This window comes from Passer domesticus, chromosome 20, assembly GCF_036417665.1.
Source record: "Passer domesticus isolate bPasDom1 chromosome 20, bPasDom1.hap1, whole genome shotgun sequence".
Classification (NCBI taxonomy): domain Eukaryota; kingdom Metazoa; phylum Chordata; class Aves; order Passeriformes; family Passeridae; genus Passer; species Passer domesticus.
In genome coordinates this window covers 4,159,660-4,177,790 of record NC_087493.1, presented here as the reverse complement: position 1 = coordinate 4,177,790, position 18,131 = coordinate 4,159,660, and the positions used below count along the sequence as shown (strand labels likewise).

The 18,131-nt window shown below is 44.3% G+C and overlaps 1 protein-coding gene across 2 annotated transcripts; it reads left to right on the top strand.

Annotated features, from left to right (window-relative positions):
• Positions 1-6,620: 6,620 nt before the first annotated feature.
• Positions 6,621-14,080, top strand: APOH (apolipoprotein H). 2 transcript variants are annotated; one of them, XM_064395698.1, is made up of 8 exons: positions 6,621-6,768; positions 8,076-8,252; positions 9,192-9,288; positions 10,580-10,656; positions 11,189-11,377; positions 11,982-12,161; positions 12,639-12,836; positions 13,651-14,080. In XM_064395698.1, the coding sequence occupies exons 1-8, from the start codon at positions 6,705-6,707 to the stop codon at positions 13,719-13,721; spliced, it is 1,053 nt and encodes a 350-aa protein (XP_064251768.1). In that variant the 5' UTR covers positions 6,621-6,704; the 3' UTR covers positions 13,722-14,080. The 2 variants fall into 2 exon arrangements, with proteins under 2 accessions (XP_064251768.1, XP_064251769.1); XM_064395699.1 differs by lacking the exon at positions 8,076-8,252 and having other exon boundaries at positions 6,631-6,768.
• Positions 14,081-18,131: the final 4,051 nt, after the last annotated feature.

Sequence of the window (18,131 nt, the reverse complement as noted above, 5' to 3'; positions counted from 1 at the left end):
ATCCCTGTGGTCCAGCACAAACCTGTAACAGGATCCAGACACAGAATAATGCCACGAGCATTGGGCACAGCCTCACCCCAGAGCTGGAGGAGCAGCTTTAACAGCAGCACGACGTTTCTAGAAAAATTCTTAGCTCACCACAAACCTGCAGCATTAGGTCTAAACTCATCCACTCGTGTTTAAATATTCAAGAGCACTCTCGAATACCAGCTCGTAAAATCAACCGTCTTCCCTCTGGATCCAACATTATGTGGAGTTTGCAGTTCTGAAACTGTTTTTTATATTTTTCAGGCTTGTCAGTCAGCAGTGAAATGAGGAATCTCCCCCTCTGGAATAACTTGCTAAGAATACAAGCACATATATGTTTAAAAATAAGGAACTGTATACAAATGTACAAAAGCACATGAAATATATTTTATTTATTTATTTATTTATTTAGTCTAATACATATATGTATTTATATGTTTTATATGTTATATAAAATATACAATATGTGTTATATATTATAATATACACATATACTATATATATTATATATTATTTAAATATATAAGAAAAAAACTCAGACAACTGTTTGTGTAGATTAATAAGGATCTGGGGGAAAAAAAAACCCTAATAGTGTAATTTTGTTAATTGTATATAAACTGATTTAAATCACATATTAAAACACTGATAAAGTCCCATTTAAAAAGCCTCAAGTGAAACCAAAGACAAGACTTGGACCGGCGTGGGAAGGCTTTGGATCACCATAAGGGAGATCAGTATCCACTTTTTGATTGCAGTGCACAGGAACTGAGTCACAAAGAAGGTAGATTTAATCATCCGGAGCGCTCTGGACTCGGGCCCAGGCAGAATTTCCCAGCTGATATCCGTGGCTCACACAGATCCCAGGGTCTCTCTGGACTGGGATTGACTGGAGGTCTCTGACAGGGCATCGATCCCGGACACACCCCTTTGGTGGGGTTTTAATGTGGGTGAATATCCCAAACAGCTCCTCCGGGGCTGATCCTCTTATCCGTCATTTGGGAAAGCCACGGAGTGGCAGAAATAAATCTGGTGGTGGCCGGGCTCTGGGACAGCGCCGTGGCACCGAGCCAGGGCAGGGCTGCACAGAAATCCTCCCTCGGGTCACGCCAGGCGGAGCCTGGCCAGGATTCCCTGCTGGAACACAGGGTGCAAAAACGATAATGGCAGTTTGATGTAGTCAGTGCAAAGTGCTTTCTGCAGCACACAGTGCTCCTTGGAGAACCTGCAGCAGATCCTGACCGCGCCTGACCTCTCCTCAACTTGTAAACAAGATGACAACCACAGGCAGTACGCACATATATATAAAATAATAAATAAAAAAGAGGTCAGATGCTGCTGTCACGCAAATCTGTGGCATTTGGCGTAATAGAAAGTGGAAGAATAATGATGAAGAGAATTTTGAAAGCTTTGCTGCAAGCTTGCTGGGAGAAGAGGAGTTTGGCTTGAGCATGGAGAGCACCCTGGCTCTGAGGCTTCTCTTTTCTCTCTTCTTCTTTTCTCTCTGATGGCTTTTCCCTGGAATGCACTGAGGGGAAGGCAAAAAGGTGGGAGCAGCCAAAAAAAGGAGAGAAGGTCTGTTCCTCCATGCTGTGCTTTTACACTGACATGTCAAAAGTTGTCCCTTGCAGATCTGCTCCCTGCAGATTCAAACTCTCACAGAGAATAATTTGCCCCTGAGGCTTCATAATTAGACATTCCTGAGGAAGAAATTTAACACAAGATTTTTTTAGACAGCATTTAGATAAATTTATCAGAGGAACAGACTGTTTCACAATATTTGGGTCACAGCAGAACTGTGAGAGAGATTCTCCAGGTTTTCTGTACAGGAAATGAGAAGGCGGAGAGGAGGAAGGAGCTGTAAAATGCTCTCTGGTTTTGTACACTGTGAGTTTAATGTATGTGAAAACTGGAACACCTTCATGCCTCTGCAGGGGAATACAGGCCTGCTGTCACCTGGAACACTTGTTAGTGCCAGCCCTCTGACATCTCAGATTCACACAGGAATGGGGATTTTAATACCCACAGTGGGTGCTTAAAGTGATTTAAGATCCAGGACTAAAATCATAATTATTTTGCTAACTTCAGAAAAAAATTCAGAAACATCAGTGGCAACTAGGAATTCAGTTTACCCCTAAAGTTTGCTACTGAGTGAAAATAGTATTTTTAAGAATTATATACTCACTGTGTACTTTTTCTGTGACCAATACATTCTGTTAGGTCAGGATCTGTTACTATATGTTTACCTCCAGCATCAGAGAATCATTGAATGGTTTGGGTTGGAAGGAACCTTAAAGATCATCCTGTTCCAACTGCCATGGGCAGGGACACCTTCCACTAGACTAGGCATATAAAAATAGAAATAAATAAATAAATAAACGAATAAAAATATTTCATCAGAAAATAATACACTGCAAGTGGTTTCTGGCTGGCTGAACATGACAATCCAGTCACCAACAGCTGGAACAAGAGAAACACTGGGGAAAAAGCTGGAATCTGAATATCTGATCCTTATGGGAGAAGGATGAGATTGCTGGTCCCATTGCAGCCCCAAAGGCAGCTTTCCTCCCTGCCAGAAATCCGCAGCAAGCAGGGGGTGGCACACAGGGACAGCTGCACTTACCAGAGACACAAGAAATAGTAACTTTATTTTGTTTATTCCAGAGAATAAATGCAAGAGAAAAACAAAATTGTATCAGCTGGAATATCCAGGATATTCTCTTTTTTTCCTGTGCCACCCCTCTATTATGACATGTTGACACGGGGAAAGGAGAATGCCATTTCCAATGGTAAGATTTACAATTGTACCACGTCCGTCTGTGCTCTGCACAAGTGTTTACACTGCTGGAAACACCAATAATTGAAATGACAAGAGTTTGGTTGGACAAACACAGCTTTAAAACATTTGTTTAATTGTAAATGCACTCAGACCTCTCCTTAATATTCACAGAATGACCAGGTTGGAAGAGAGCTCAAAGATCATCGAGTCCAACCCAGTCCCAACCCCTCAGCCAAACCCTGGCCCCCAGTGCCACATCCAGGCTTTGTTAAACACACCCAGGGATGGGGACTGCAGCACCTCCCCGGGCAGCCATCCCAGAACTTTATCCCCCTTCTGTAAAACACTTTTTCCTGCTATCCAACCTGTATTTCCCTTGGTGCAGCTGCAGGCTGTGTGCTCTGGTTGTGTCAGTGCTGCTGCAGACAGAGCCCAGCCCCAGCTGAGCGCAGGCACCTTTCAGGAGCTGGGCAGGGTGAGGAGGGCAGCCCTGAGTCTCCTTTTCTCCAGGCTGAGCACTCCCAGCTCCCTCAGTGGTTCCTCACAGGGTTTGTGTTCCCAGCCCCTCTCCAGCCTCGTTGCCTCCTCTGGACACACTTGAGCGTCCCAAAGTCCTTCCCAAACTGAGGGGCTAGAATTTGACTCGAGGTGTGCCCTCACCAGAGTCCCCAGTCAACATATTCCTGTTGAGGTGAGAAACTTCTGCATCTTGACCTGGCCCTGAGGTTGAAGAGAAGCCATAACATCTTGAGAGCAGAGGGCAGTGCAGACCCAGCCCTCCCTGCCCTGCAGGACAGACCCCAGCAAGTCTGTGCCAGGAGCACAGTGACACATCCCACACCAGCAGGAAATGAGAGCATCAACCAGAGAAGTAGAACAGCAGGTTTGAGGGAGGACAGAAGGTCATTAGCTGGGAACTGTTACCTCACTGACCCTCAGCTGCCTGGTCCTTCAAAACTTCCTGCATAATAACTCCAGGGGAGACCAATTCCCGTGGAAAGCCTTTGCTTATCTTGTTATCTTGTGTCCCAATTATTATAATGTCTTTTCCTACTGTCCTGACAGCTCCAGTTGATCCTGCTGTTAATGAACAATGCTGCTGCACAGATTGCTTTCATCATCAGTTTTCTTTTATTTTTTTCGATTTTTTCTTCCTTTTTTTTTCATTTTTACCTTCACTTTCAAGGCCTTTTCTGGCCTATCCTTTTCCTCTGTCCTGTTTCTTGCAGAAATGCCTCTGATCAACCAGCAATGCCAGTCGCCATCATTTAATTGCTGCCTTTTCAAACATTCACTCTGGAACTCTGCTTTGCTGCCCTTCACATTTTGGCTGGGCAGTGCCACTTCTGCAAAGGCAGTTTGTTCACATCCTCCTGCATGCTCTCCCTCAGGCTGTGTTAGCACAACCCCAGGTAACCACGAGACTGCTGGGATGCTGATCTGGCTCCTGTCACGCTGGCTGATATCCCCTCAGAGTGTCCCTGCACTGCTCTCTCTGCTTGCAGCTGCAATTCCTTTCCTCAGGATATCACATTATCTGGGGCAGAGACCACCACTCTGCTCTGTGTTCATGAGGTCTCTGATGAAACCAAATTCTGCTTCGTTCTTTGGTTTGCAGGAGCTGGGATATTAAATAGCTCACATGTGAAAGGAGTGGGCTGGATTTGATGGAAGATCACCTGATGTATATAATTGCACACAATCACAATCACAGCAAGAACTGGGTCGGTTTTGCTCATGCTGTGCCAAGGTGAATCCATATGATAATAGTCACATTTTCATAGAATCAAAAAATCATAGAATCACAGGATGGCTTGGGTTGGAAGGGACCTTAAGGATCATCTCATCCACCCTCCAGCCATGGGCAGGGACACATTTCACTGTTCCAGGCTGTTCCAAGCCCTGTCCAGCCTGGCCTTGGGCACTGCCAGGGATCCAGGGGCAGCCACAGCAGCTCTGGGCACCCTGTCCCCTCACAGCCAGGAATTCCTTCCCAATATTCCATCTTACCCTGCTCTCTGTCAGTTTGAAGCCATTCCCTGTGTCCTGTCCCTCCATCCCTGGTCCCAAGTCCCTTTCCAGCTCTCCTGGAGCCCCTTTAGGCTCTGAGCTCTCCCTGGATCCTTCTCCTCTCCAGATGAGCACCCCCAGCTCTCCCAGCCTGGCTCAGAGCAGAGGGGCTCCAGCCTCATGATTAACTCAGTGTCCTTCTCCGATTTCAGGAACACGCACAGTTATTTGTAACACACTTTCAGATGTTTCTCATTGCAGAGAAATAAGTTTTCAAGAAGAATCACAACATTGGCAGTTACTATGCTCTTATACACATAAATATTCATTCCCCTGTCCTTTTCACATGCAGTTTTAAATCTCAGTTTTAAGAGATTTTTAGGAAGTCGATGGAAAATGAATGTGCAGGTAATTTAACTCTTTTTTTCCCTGTTTTTTAGTACGGAAAACTTTGGAATTCCCTGTCCAAGGCAGAGCGCGTTGCGCCCCCTGCTGCGCGCGGGGGGAACTGCGTGAGCGACACCGAAATGGCCCAAATTGTTCCGTTCCCTTTAAACACAGAAAGGGACACAATCCAAACATCGGGCACGTCCACCGAGGGATTTAAACCAGAGGAAATAAAGCTCATCAAAGCAGCGTGCCTTGAAGGGAAAAGCTCCTTGTGAAAGAGAGGAGGAAAAAGCAGGCTGTGACAAATGGAAAAATTATCAGATGTAAATACAGAAAATTTTAGCGGTGGTACTTTGCCCTTCGGCACTGTGTGTTTGGTAAATACTCTGAGCAGGACATTCACAGCATTTTCTTTCTGAGAAGAATAGCATGTTCCCAATTGTTTAATGTTGTGGCGAAAATTCATGTTTCAAATACAAACAGAGAAATTTCATAGAACAAAAATAAACAAACTATTGGAGATCCCAGCAGTAAGAGCTTGACATAACCCAACTTCTCTCAGAGCTTCAAATGTCCCTCACTCCCCCTCACAGGCTGTGAGTCAGCAGGGGAGGAGGATACTTAGATTAGAAACAGCAAACTGTGGAACAATCATTACACAAATGTTATTTTGGTTGCTCTTCAGATGCTCCTGCAGTTAAAATCTGCTAAATTAGGAGAACTGCAGTGATCAGAACCTCAGCTGATACCTGTCGAGTTCTGACTCGATGCCCCAAACTTGCAGCGCCACAACAAGGCTTCACGCCACCCAAAAACTTGATTTATGGCCCCCTTGTCACAAATAAGAACAGGAATCATCATTTCAGCCTTCCTGCAGAGCTGGCACTGGGCGCTGTCTCTGCTGCTTTCGGTTAGCTGGTGATTGGAAGACAACAGGAATCAGATCAAACAGGGCCCTGAAGTCCCAAGTTTCAGGGCAGATCATCATCTGTAAACTGGCATGAGGTTGGTACCTCACTGGGGGCACATTCCAATACCAATGTCACTCCAAAACGGCTCATTTTGCCTTGGAATGATTTTGCTGTAACTATCAGGAGTCTTTGGTACACAGAATGTCCCCACTCCAGTGACAAACACGAGCCTCGGAGTGACAGTTCTATTACTCAACCCAATTTTGCATTCCAAATATCCTCATCCTCTACAGATGCTGAGAATACTGTTTTCCCCATCACCATGGGTCCCAGCAGGAGATGCTCTGCAGAAACAGCCAGAGAGGAGCCTGTGTGGAGCAGAAATTGCCATCTGAATCCCTGCATTATGCCCCCAGCGCAACATGTGATGCTTGTTTCAGCCTTTATTAGCAGCCACACAAGGAAGCTTTTATCTTCTGTTTACTGGGATGGGAATAAACACAAAGAGTTAATATGTAACCATCCTTTTGTGGGTTTTTAAGGGCAGAGCCCTGGCCCGGGGGGCACTCGGGACGGCGGGGACTGGCAGGATGCATCCCCTGGCACTGCTCGGGTGCCTCGTGGCTCTGAGCCACTGCGCCCTCGCGTCCAAAGGTGAGTGCCTTCCACCTCCTGGGGACAGCCCCATCCTCAGCTGGGACTGGGGGAAACTGGAGAAAACAACGGGATTTTAAAGCCTCTAGATAATCCTGGTCAAGTGTTTTGAGCAGGGCTTTTCTCTGAGAGCTTTTCTTCTCTTTTCGCTTTCCATTCTTCCCCTGTCTCTTCCTGTGGTGAGGTGAGTGGCTGTGTACAAAAGCATAAAACGAAGGAAAGCAGAAGAAATGCTGACAGATGTTGTGGGATGCAGCTGCCTGGGTGCCAGGGGGGAACTGTGTGTGCCAGGAATTAACCTGCTCCATCCCTGCTCACCCCTCCATGCCTGCACAGCTCCTGCCTCGCTTTTCTCCTCCTTTCCCCCACGCCAAGAGCTCGGGGCACTATCTCATGTCTCCTCTCCCTGTGTTTGCCATTTATTTCTCCATCCTGAGCTCCCTGTCCCCCTGTGCTCTCCCCTCGATGGCAGCAGGAGCCTCTCTCCATGTCCTCAGCAGGAGCTCAGGCTGCACCCTCCATTCCTCCCTCGCTGTTCCCTCCTGTTCTCACCCTCTGGCTGATGAGCTGTTCCTGCTGTCACCATGTTAAAGCTGTTTGGGAAGCAGAGCTGCCTCATGAAACACAGGGCCTACCCCAGTGAACAGAAAAGCTGGGGAAAAAAAGGAGTTTAATTACAAGAAAACAACCTGATTTCAGGCTGACCCCCACCAAACGGATTTGGATTAAAAATGAAAGGCATTTGTTTGCTTCTAAGTCCTTCTCACCTTGTCTCATCCAAGGCAATTTATTGTAATTGAATTCACAGAATTCATAGAATCACCAGGCTGGAAGAGACCTTCAAGATCATCCAGTCCAACCCAGCCCCAACCCCTCAACCAAACCCTGGCCCCCAGTGCCACATCCAGGCTTTGTTAAACACACCCAGGGATGGGGACTGCAGCACCTCCCCGGGCAGCCATTCCAGAACTTTATCACTCTTTCCATGAAAAACTTTTTTTCTAATATCCATCCTATATTCCCTTGGTGCAGCTTGACTCAATTTGTGCACCACTTCCATAAATCTATTCTGGAGGAATAGTAAATTTTTGTTTAAAAAGTGACACCAAATCTAACTGGGACCATTGGTGGAGCTGATGAGGAGAAGAGGAACACCTCATTTTTTTCTGGTTAATACTTATGGTGGCCATCAGCTGCCTCAGGAAGACAAAAGCTCAGGGCAGGGAGATACTAAAACTCATACCAACAGAGAATCCTCTGCCTCAAGCTGAGAAATCAAACAACTCTTGTAAATTCCTTTCCTCCAGTCTGTCCCAGGCCACCAGAAGTGTTGTTTGCCACAATCAGTGTAGACAAAAAGGTGTATGAAGTGGGTGAGGAAGTGGAGTACACCTGCCGGCCCGGGTTCATGCCCAACAGTGGGCAGAGGAAGTACACCTGCCTCCCGACGGGCAAGTGGGCCTTCAACACCCTGCTCTGCCTCCGTGAGTACCCCTGCAGCCCTGCTCTGCCCCCTGAGCACCCCTGCACCCCTGCTCTGCCCCCTGAGTACCCCATTACCCCTTCTCTGCCCCCTGAGTACCCCTGCACCCCTGCTCTGCCTCCGTGAGTACCCCATTACCCCTGCTCTGCCCCCTGAGCACCCCTGCACCCCTGTCTGCCCCCTGAGTACCCCAGCTCTGCCCCCTGAGTACCCCTGCACCCTGCTCTGCCCCCTGAGTACCCCATTACCCCTGCTCTGCCCCCTGAGTACCCCTGCTCTGCCCCCTGAGTACCCCATTACCCCTGCTCTGCCCCCTGAGTACCCCATTACCCCTGCTCTGCCCCCTGAGTACCCCTGCACCCCTGTCTGCCCCCTGAGTACTCCTGCACCCCCGCTCCTGTGCCCGTGGATCTGAACGGGTGTTTCACAATCCAGGCAGGAACCGGATGGATTTCAGCAGGTCTCTCTCCAGGGGCTCTTCCCTCCCTTGTTGGAGGATAACAGTGTGTGGAAGAGGGGTGGTGATGGAAAGGATCTTCCCCTCCGTGCCCCAGAGCTGCCCTTCAGCCCCTGCTCCTGGATGGGGATGGAGACTGGAGCAGGACAGGGAACCTCCATCCCCCCCAGCCCAGCAGTGCCATTCTCTAGCGTGTGCTGCTTCACAACCCCTGCATTTACTGCATCCCTCAGAGCATTTCCATCATTTCATTGCAGACAACTTACATTCTCAGGCAATCGAGTGTTAAAAACATTGAATCCCAAAAACTTGTATTTAATGGAAATGTAGAACAGCCAGATTTGTGGAATGTAGTACATGGGAGTGGAGAAATGTGAAAGACACCAGGATGAACCTTTATGATCGACTTGTTCCCACTATAATGACATTATTATGTCATGCCTCATGAAATAATATGATCCTTTTTTAATATTTAATAAACAGCAAAGAGATGTCCCCCTCCTCCACCCCTGCAGAATGGGAAAATGGATTTTGAAGAGTTTCAGTACCAGAGTACTGTAACTTTTTCATGTGATCCAGGGTAAGTGTTCCCTTCCTCATGCTGCTAAGTAAACAACCTAAATCACATTGTAGTATCACCCACTGCCATACTGCAAGACAGAGAACATTGAAAACTGCACATAAAAACTCATCTACATTTCAGAAATAATTTTAAAAGCCTTTCTGGTGATCCACCTCTGTTCAGTCTTGGCTATAAAATTATGGGGCTTTGCTACTCCAAAGAAAAGTCTTACAAATACAGAAACCACCAAAATAGCAGAGATTTTATGCAAAAAATTTATTTTAAACTGCTTTCCCCTGCTTTTCAAATCCTCTTATTACATCATGGGATGAAATCCTACAGCAGAGAGTAGATAATCTCCATCAAAGTTATGCTGTTGGGCTCTGAGGACTGGAAATTGTGTTTCTATGCCTTTCCAAGCTCAGTAAAACATGAGGTTAATCCTAATTTACCTGAAGTAAATGCACTTTTCCTCAGAGCTACTCATTAGCTTTAGGAAAAAGGAGGCATTTAAAAAAGTAGTTATGGTGAATGTAGGAAAGCATTTGATAGTAGCATGTATTTAATTGTACTTGGGTAATTACTGACAAAACAGGGCTTACCTGGAAGGTCAGAGGTGAGACAAGCCTAGAGCTCACTGAAAAGTGTCACCAGCCTCAACAACCTCCTTCTGTAAAAGAGGAGCAAGATAAGGAATAAATAAATTCAACTATGACACCAAGTGGCAATGGGACTTGATTTGATTTTGTTAATTCTAATTTACTGGTTTTCAGCTGTATGATATTGAAATGCCTGACACAGAATATTTATTTAAAACTCAGAGTAGATGTTAATAGTGTGAATATAGAGGATGGGAGTGTGTAATGTGCATATGGAAATTGAAATGTCTGGGATTAAAATATAACAATGCACCTCGATGACTTTAGTTCTTAAGAGCACTGAGTTCTTTCCAACATTTGGTCCTAATTGCCATAATTAAATGGGAATTCCTCCCAAGAAACCATAACATTTGCATTAGCAATCACAGATCAATATTTGCCATTTACATATATCCATAGTATTAATTAGTTGTAGAAATTAACATGTAAAGCAGAATATAAAGTTGAAACAACAAAACATCTTGTTCTATCAAGCTTTCTGCCTGGGTCTTTGCAATATTTGGATATTAACAGTTTTTCAGATCTGATCCTAAACTTCCTTTGAGGTCAGGACCTGTTAAACTAGAGAAGGATTTCAGAGCTGGATTCTTAATTCTGTTTATGAGAAATGACAGTTCTTTGATTGATCTCCCTGCTCTGTTTGTTTCCAGCTACAACCTCGTCGGGTCAAGAACGAGCCAGTGCATGGCAGATGGAAAGTGGACTGGAACTTTTCCACAGTGTCAACGTACGTGTTTCAATAAATAAATATCCTTATTCTTATTCCAGAAATATTCCTTTCCATTGCTCATAATTATATATACTCTTATTCAGAAGTCTCCTCTAGTGCAGTGCAAAAGCTGGTTAGGAAAAATCAAGCAGAATGCTGCATATTTGGTTTTCTATGTGTGGGTTTTAGAGAAATACAGTTGAAAGGTCTGAACAAAAGGTCGGGATCAGGGATGCTATTTACAGCTGGAGGTAAGATGCTTATCCACTCAAATTCCTCCTCCCTGAGTATAAAAAGAGGATATTGTAATGTCTTTGTACTTATGCAGGGTTTTGCTATAACCTATCCTGAAAAAACACTTGACTGAAAAGCAGTAATATTATCTGAAAAAGCCAGCAAAACTCATGAATTCCGTACTCTGAGGCCTGTCTGACACTTTTAATTTAAATTATGTTGTGCCAGAGATGATTCCACATGGGTTCATTTAGTCATAAATTCTACAATTATTTGATCTTTAAGATTTAATTTTCTCAATGCTGTGTTTTTGTAGCGGTGACTTGTGCCCCTCCCTCGCTCCCGGAATTTGGGGTCCTCTCTTTCCGTCGCCTAAATCCTGGAAATGTCTCTCACTTCCTGGACACAATCCAGTTTGAGTGTGTCCCTCCTCTCGCCCTGATTGGGAATGAGACAGCCACCTGCACGGCCAATGGCACCTGGAGCAGCATTCCAGTGTGCAAGGGTGAGTAACTCACTTTTATCCACACCAAAAAATATTCCTGAGAATTGCATATACAAAACTAAATCAACAACAATATTTTGATTTTTTTTAACAACTGTAATTGCAAACATACAGCACAACTCCTCTGCAGCTGAATTCTGCAATCATTCAGGCTCATGGATCAAGGAGATTGCTAACCCATGGCACATAACATGGGATTGACAAAACATTTGCTGCAGGTGTAAAGGTTATATAAACAAACCCTGCTAAACATGGTGCACAGTGAGCATGGCCTCCAGCGTGCAGCCAACATTTGATTCTAAGTGCTCAGATTCATCTAAGAAACAGCCAACCTTGCCCTCAGTCCTAAAAACTTCCCTGCTTTTAGTTAAATTACACCACATTGAAGTCATGTTATAACCACAGATTGCAATGGACGTGTACTTAAAACAAGTAATGTTTATTTATTTGTTGTGGTTTTTAAGCTGTCTTTCCCGTGGCTGTGTTTCCTGTGAAAGAGGCTGCAATGAACCCCCTGTGAAAGTTTTTGTACATTTTTCAGGTTTATAGTTGTCTTTTTGACCTGTGGCACTGCTAAAGCTTTGGGTTTGGTTTTGTCCCCCAGCTGTCACCTGCCCCACTCCAATAGGAATAGAGAACGGGTTCATAGAGTTTGCTGTGCGCAGAACCTACCACTACAACGAGAGTGTCAGCTTCGGCTGCCAGCCCGGCTTCGTCATGGAGGGATCCAAACATTCCCGCTGTGAGAGCACTGGAAACTGGTCCACAAAGCCAGCCTGCAGAGGTGAGCACACCCCATGCCCAGACACCAGGGATCAAACTGAACCCTTCCACCTGACCACTGCTCTGACTGCTGAGCTGGCACTCCTTTGTGCAAGAGCTGTGCTCAAAAGGAAGCCACAAAAGGAATTGCAAGGCCCTGATAATCTAAGCCCACTCCCAACACTGAATGTTGTATGACATTGATGTATCTGGATTGACTTCAATCATCAGCCATGTAACTTTATTCTGTCTATTTCCTCTCCTCTTCCTATTTCATGTCATTAGAAATTACACTGAGGCTGGATTTTCACTGGAAACTTTTGACCCTGTGCTTCAGGGTCTGAATTTCTTCAGCATTTTAATACCAGCAGAAGTTCTGTCCATATGTAAGACACATTTTTCATTCCCAAATGTCACATACACAGAATTCTGCTGGGATCTGATTGAACCCCTTTTCAAACCTGCTCCTTATAACTGGTTTGTTTTGGTTTTTTTCCAGCACCATGTAAAATACCAGTTAAGAAAGCTGTAGTATTGTACAACGGTGAGAAGAAGAGAGTTCAGAACGACCTGAAGGATGGCATTCTGCACGGGGAAACTGTATCCTTCTTCTGCAAGAACAAGGAAAAATCCTGTGCCTACACTGTAGAAGCGGCATGTGTGGATGGCAACTTCACCCTCCCTGCCTGTTTTAAAGGTACGAGCCAGGCTGCTCACAAACCAGCTCCTGGGGGAATTCCAACTGCCTGAGTGTGGGGGACAATGCCATAATTCATCTTCAGCCCTAATTGAGTGGCTATTTGAATTACTGGATATTCGAGTTATTGGGTATTCTGGAAGAAAATAGCCCGAGGAGAGAATGCCCAGCAAGAATTTCCCTTTGGTTGTGTCAGAGCCCTGCTTTAATTCCTGTCCTGTTCTTAAAGATGTTACTAGCCCAAAGAAAAGGCCATATGTAAAGTATTCTGGGATTTCCCAACTCCTTGGGTCAGCACCTTCTTTAGTGACAAAAAGCCTGAACACTGCTGCAGGTTTGAGAACCTGACATATCCCTCCCATTCTGGTGAATTATTCACACCTTTTGCTGATCAGGAAAACACTTTGGACCAAGAGTGTTGAAAAGCAGCTGAGAGCTGTGGGGAGGAATTGATGCTGGAGGAACAGCTTCACAGGCACTCAGGCTTTTAGAATAAATAAACAGACATTACCAACTTTGCTAGCAAGAGGAAATGTTTCACACTTGTTTTGTCAATATTCCTTGCATAGGATTTTCCTTGTAAGTTTTAGCTTAATTTCTAAGCTAAGGAAATACACAGCCTATCCACGATGAAAAGATCTCTCCTCACATTTGGCTTCTGATGCACGTAGCTCAGCTTTATTAAGATAGAAAATAAAAGTGTATTTCTTCCAACAGTTTCATTATGATGCAAAGATTGACTGCTCACCTCGCTGTTGTTTTCAGCTGTCACATTTCAAGAATTTAACCCAAGTTCTTCACTTGTTTCCAACAGAACGTGGCTTTTTCTCAACTCTGGTGAAGAAAGACCCCTCAGAAATGAAAGCATGTGAAGACGAAGCCTGAAGCAGAGAAATAACCCTGTACTAAATTTCTGCCTTACTGAGACAGAACATTCCACATACAAGAGGAAAACTTAGGTCCTGTGGGTGTAACTTGGGTCTTGTAAATGTAACTCAGGTCCTGTAAGTGTAAATTTCCAGGTAACTCTGGAATCTGTGAATGCTTTCTTCCCTCCCACCATCCCCTCCAGTCTCTTCCACAAGCTACAACACATCATTTCAGCCATTAACTTCCATTCTCTTGTCTCTGCCTTCTTCCAAATCCCTGCACTAGTGCTTCTCTCTCCACATTTCCAACATTTATGCAACTGTAAATGACCTCCTCAATAGCAGTTGCTTTTACAATAAAGTGATTTTCAGCCACTAGTGTGTTCTTATTTAATATTACCTAATCATCAATCAGATCCTTTAGCTCTAGACTGATTTATAGCAAGAGGCCTCAATCATTAGTAATTACTGGGTTCTGATTCCATTATCACTCCCCTGTGACAGGGAGGGAACCTTTAATTATAGATAGGCAGAGGGTCATGAGCCTGGGATGTTCCAGAATTTACGTAAGTAGAGAGACTGAGATTTCCAAATGAGTTTAGAAGCCAAGAATCCAACCATGATTTAAACATCAGCAGCATCTGATAAAGGGATTTTTAAATATTTCTAAAAAAAAAAATTGCTTCAGTTAGTAAGACTACTTACGTTTTAGAGATTTTAACTTCACCTGAAATTGTTTTAAACCACTGTTAATTTTTACCTCTGTTTCAATATTACACAATATAATTGCTTCAGTTTTGATTTTTTTTGTTGTTGTTTTTTTTTTTTTTTTAAGAGAACTGTACACCATTGAGCAACAGTTTTGATCTCTGATCATTAAGTAGCTCTGAAGTAAACTGCACTTTTAATTTGATTTATGATACAGGCAGCTTACTGGTATGATCCAGTCTGGCAAGTTTTGTGTTTATGTCTGTATTTTCATTCAGAAAAAGTAATTATAATTTCAACATACTAGAAAGTGATAGAGAAATATTTGTGGTACACTTACAATAAATTGTCATGAGTCATACAGGGTTCCCTCTGCAGTTTAAAAGCCTTTTCTTTGATAAAAAGCATGAGCTCCACAGTAAGTAATAATCCACTGCAGAACTTCTAAAAGGACTATTTAACATTAAGATCAAGCTGCTTGTAACATGGTAGAGAGAGCTGCCATTAAAGAACTCTAAACATATTCTAATTATCTTTTTAATTTTTTTTCTTTGTAAGACTGCATATGAATATTTTAATAGTATGACTGATATAATTCGTACTTATGCTTACTATTTTTAAGGAGAGATTGAGGAAGCTATTATTAAGTATTTAGTACTTTGTACTCAGCAACAATTTAATTTTCTATGCAGAGACAGACAAATTCATGCTGGCAACTGAAGTGGGTATTTTGTTGGTGCAGTGTGTGCCGTGTTTTGGTTGAACACATTTAGGTGGGATCCTCAAATGAAGTTTGCAGGCCAAGATACCCATAAGTCCTTCTAACACATGCATAGCTCAGCTGGCAGGAGCCAAGTAATTTGGAAATCCACCCTAAATGTGGTGTGGATCCATCTCTGGGATCAGGATGTTCAGGACAGCTGCTGAGATACCAAACACTGTTTAATATTAACTCGTGTGTCACAGCAAACCCTGTGAAGTTGGCATAAGCAAACTTAGCACTCACTGCCCCCCAAATGCAGCTTGCCCCTGAAATGATTTGTGTTTTGCACAAAAAACAGCTGCCCCGGGAAAACTGAGGTTTTTCTAAGGAAATTTTCCCAGTTCTACTTACCCATGCAGCAGAATAATGACTGAACAAATCAGTCCTGCTTCCTCACTGGATGTGAAGCACTGGAATACTTGAAAGGATCACTCTTAGGAGCCAATGTTCACATGCTGAATTTATTATCTACTCTCCTGAAGCAAGAAGAGGGAGAAAAAAAATCTGTGACCTGTTAACTCTTTGAAGTAGTGAGGTGTTTGTGAATCACAACTTTCCAGACATGAAAGATTTGCTCAGAAGGGCTGAAAAATAATGTCTTGCAACTCGAAGTGTTCCAGAAGCTGGTATGAGGCAGTGAGACCTGCCTTCTTTTTTTTTTCTGTACTTTTGAATGTTTGAAAAATGCCTTAAGCTGTGTTCATGTTACTTGTGGCAACCTGCCGAGACAGTTAAAGAGATAAGAGAACGTGGTAAAATGTGGGGGGAAAAAAGTACTGAATATGTTTTGCTTAAATGACCGTATTTTTACAATTCAAATTGGGAATTTGTTCTGTATTCTGGTCGGGATATCTTTGTGTTCTGAATCAGTGTGTCTACAGTGATTTCCTCAGGAGGGTCAGGGCACGTCAGTGCTCCTCATGTCCAGGCTGCAGCTTTGGATGGAGACAAGACCTCAGTCACTTCCTCAATCTTTGTTTTTCTTTCTGTTTTTTTGGACAGAAGTTACGCAATTGTCAAATCACTTCAGGTAGGCTCCAATCTCTCTGGCCACCCTGCTCTGCCTTGGGAAGCAGGCCCAGAAACTGAACCTGCTCCCTCAGGAAATTTCTCCTGGAGTAGTGGTTCCAGTCATAGATTTTGCTTGGCCTCATGTTCTGTTTGATCATGCTCCAGCAAATTCAGTTTTTCAAAGTACTTTGTGATGAGTCTGACAGAGATATACTCAAATCTGAAGGCAACATGCAGAAACACAGCAGCCTTACTCTGCTGCAAGAATCTACCATGGATTTAACACAGATGAAAAGTGTCCCATGTTCCAATATATATCAAATGACAACTATTTTAAGTTTGGAATTTCAAGATAATAAATCATCCTTGTAATGTACTCTTGAGATTCTACTGTGGTTGAAATACTCCATCACTGCTTTTTGCACTGCTTCTGTGCAAATGTGGGTTTAAAGCACTCAGAGCAGGCCCAGTGTAGCTGTCAGATCTATCACCCAATGAGCCCTAACAAGGAATCATTCCTGCTGAAGATTAGCTCAGAAATCAAAGAAAACAGCCAATTTCCTACTGTACGTGTAAGGGTTTCTTGTTTGATCTGTGTGCTGAAGAGTTTGTTTGTTGGAGATAAAAGCGCTTTAGATGCTACACACAGAGCAAAGCCCATGACAGATTTTGGGGAAAGAGAAATGTATGAATCAAAGAGGTCAGAGGGTTTATTTGGGATCGTACATACACACAGCCACTTCATTCACTCAGGAAGAGACTGAACAGCTGAAAGATTGCTCTAATTCTTTTGGATTAATTGATGGTTTTCTCAAAATGGCTACAAAACAACAAGTACAGCCCATAGGTTTCATGCAGTGTTTTGAATTATTCTATTCCACAACATCCCCTTATGCTCTCTGTCCTTGGGATAGGACAACCCAGAAACCATCAGCAGTATGGAGCATATTTAATGTTTTAAAGTGAGCTCAAAATCACTCTATTACCTACAGGAATATACCTGAACAGATTTTACTCAGAAACTGTGAATAAAATTGGCTCTGCAATTTTATTGAACCTTATCCTGAAATTTCATTCTCATTTTATCCACTCATATTTCTGGCACCCACCCCCCACTGCTCAGGCTCAAAAGCTATTTCTGATTTATTGACCTTTAACTTCAGGGTGGCAAATATTTCTCACTAAGCTCTGAATAGAAACTTTTTTCCCCCCAAATAATGAAGATACGAAAATAGATACAGCTAATATCCAGCTAGCAGGAATAAAATACCACATCACCAAGAACCTGGGCTTGTCCCCCACTGCTGCTGTACCCTCACTTTTCTAGACCCAACTCTCCTGTACTCACCAAGTCCATCCCCTGCATACTAAGGATCTAGACCAATCCCATGAAATTCATAGCACAGACTGTAGAATTGAGTTGGAAGAGACCTTAAAGCCCATCCAGTGCCACCCTCCAGCCATGGGCAGGGACACATTTCACTGTCCCAGGCTGCTCCAAGCCGTCCAGCCTGGCCTTGGGCACTGCCAGGGATCCAGGGGCAGCCAGAGCTGTGCAAGGGCCTGCCCACCCTCCCAGGGAACAATTCCTAATTCCCAATGTCCCGTCCATCCCTGCCCTCAGGCAGTTTGAATCCATTCCCTGGGTCCTGTCCCTCCATTCCCTTTGTCCCCAGTCCCTCTGCAGCTCTCCTGGAGCCCCTTTGGGCCCTGCAAGGGGCTCTGAGCTCTCCCTGGATCCTTCTCCTCTCCAGGTGAGCACCACCAGCCTGGCTCCAGCCCTGGGGTCATCCCGGTGCCTCCTCTGGGCTCTCTCCAGCAGCTCCAGCTCCCTCCTGTGCTGGCCCAGGGCTGGGGCAGCTCTGCAGGTGGGGTCTCAGCTGAGGGCCAGAGGCAGAACCGCTCCCCTGCTGCCCACCCTGGGGATCAGAGCTGGGGAACATG

Bases quoted from the DNA above. Each gene is read 5' to 3' on its own strand.
- APOH (XM_064395698.1), top strand. From the start codon at position 6,705: ATGCATCCCCTGGCACTGCTCGGGTGCCTCGTGGCTCTGAGCCACTGC. The intron at 8,253-9,191 runs GTGAGTACCCCT...TTTAATAAACAG, and splicing joins CAACACCCTGCTCTGCCTCC to CAAAGAGATGTCCCCCTCCT. The intron at 11,378-11,981 runs GTGAGTAACTCA...TTTGTCCCCCAG, and splicing joins CAGCATTCCAGTGTGCAAGG to CTGTCACCTGCCCCACTCCA.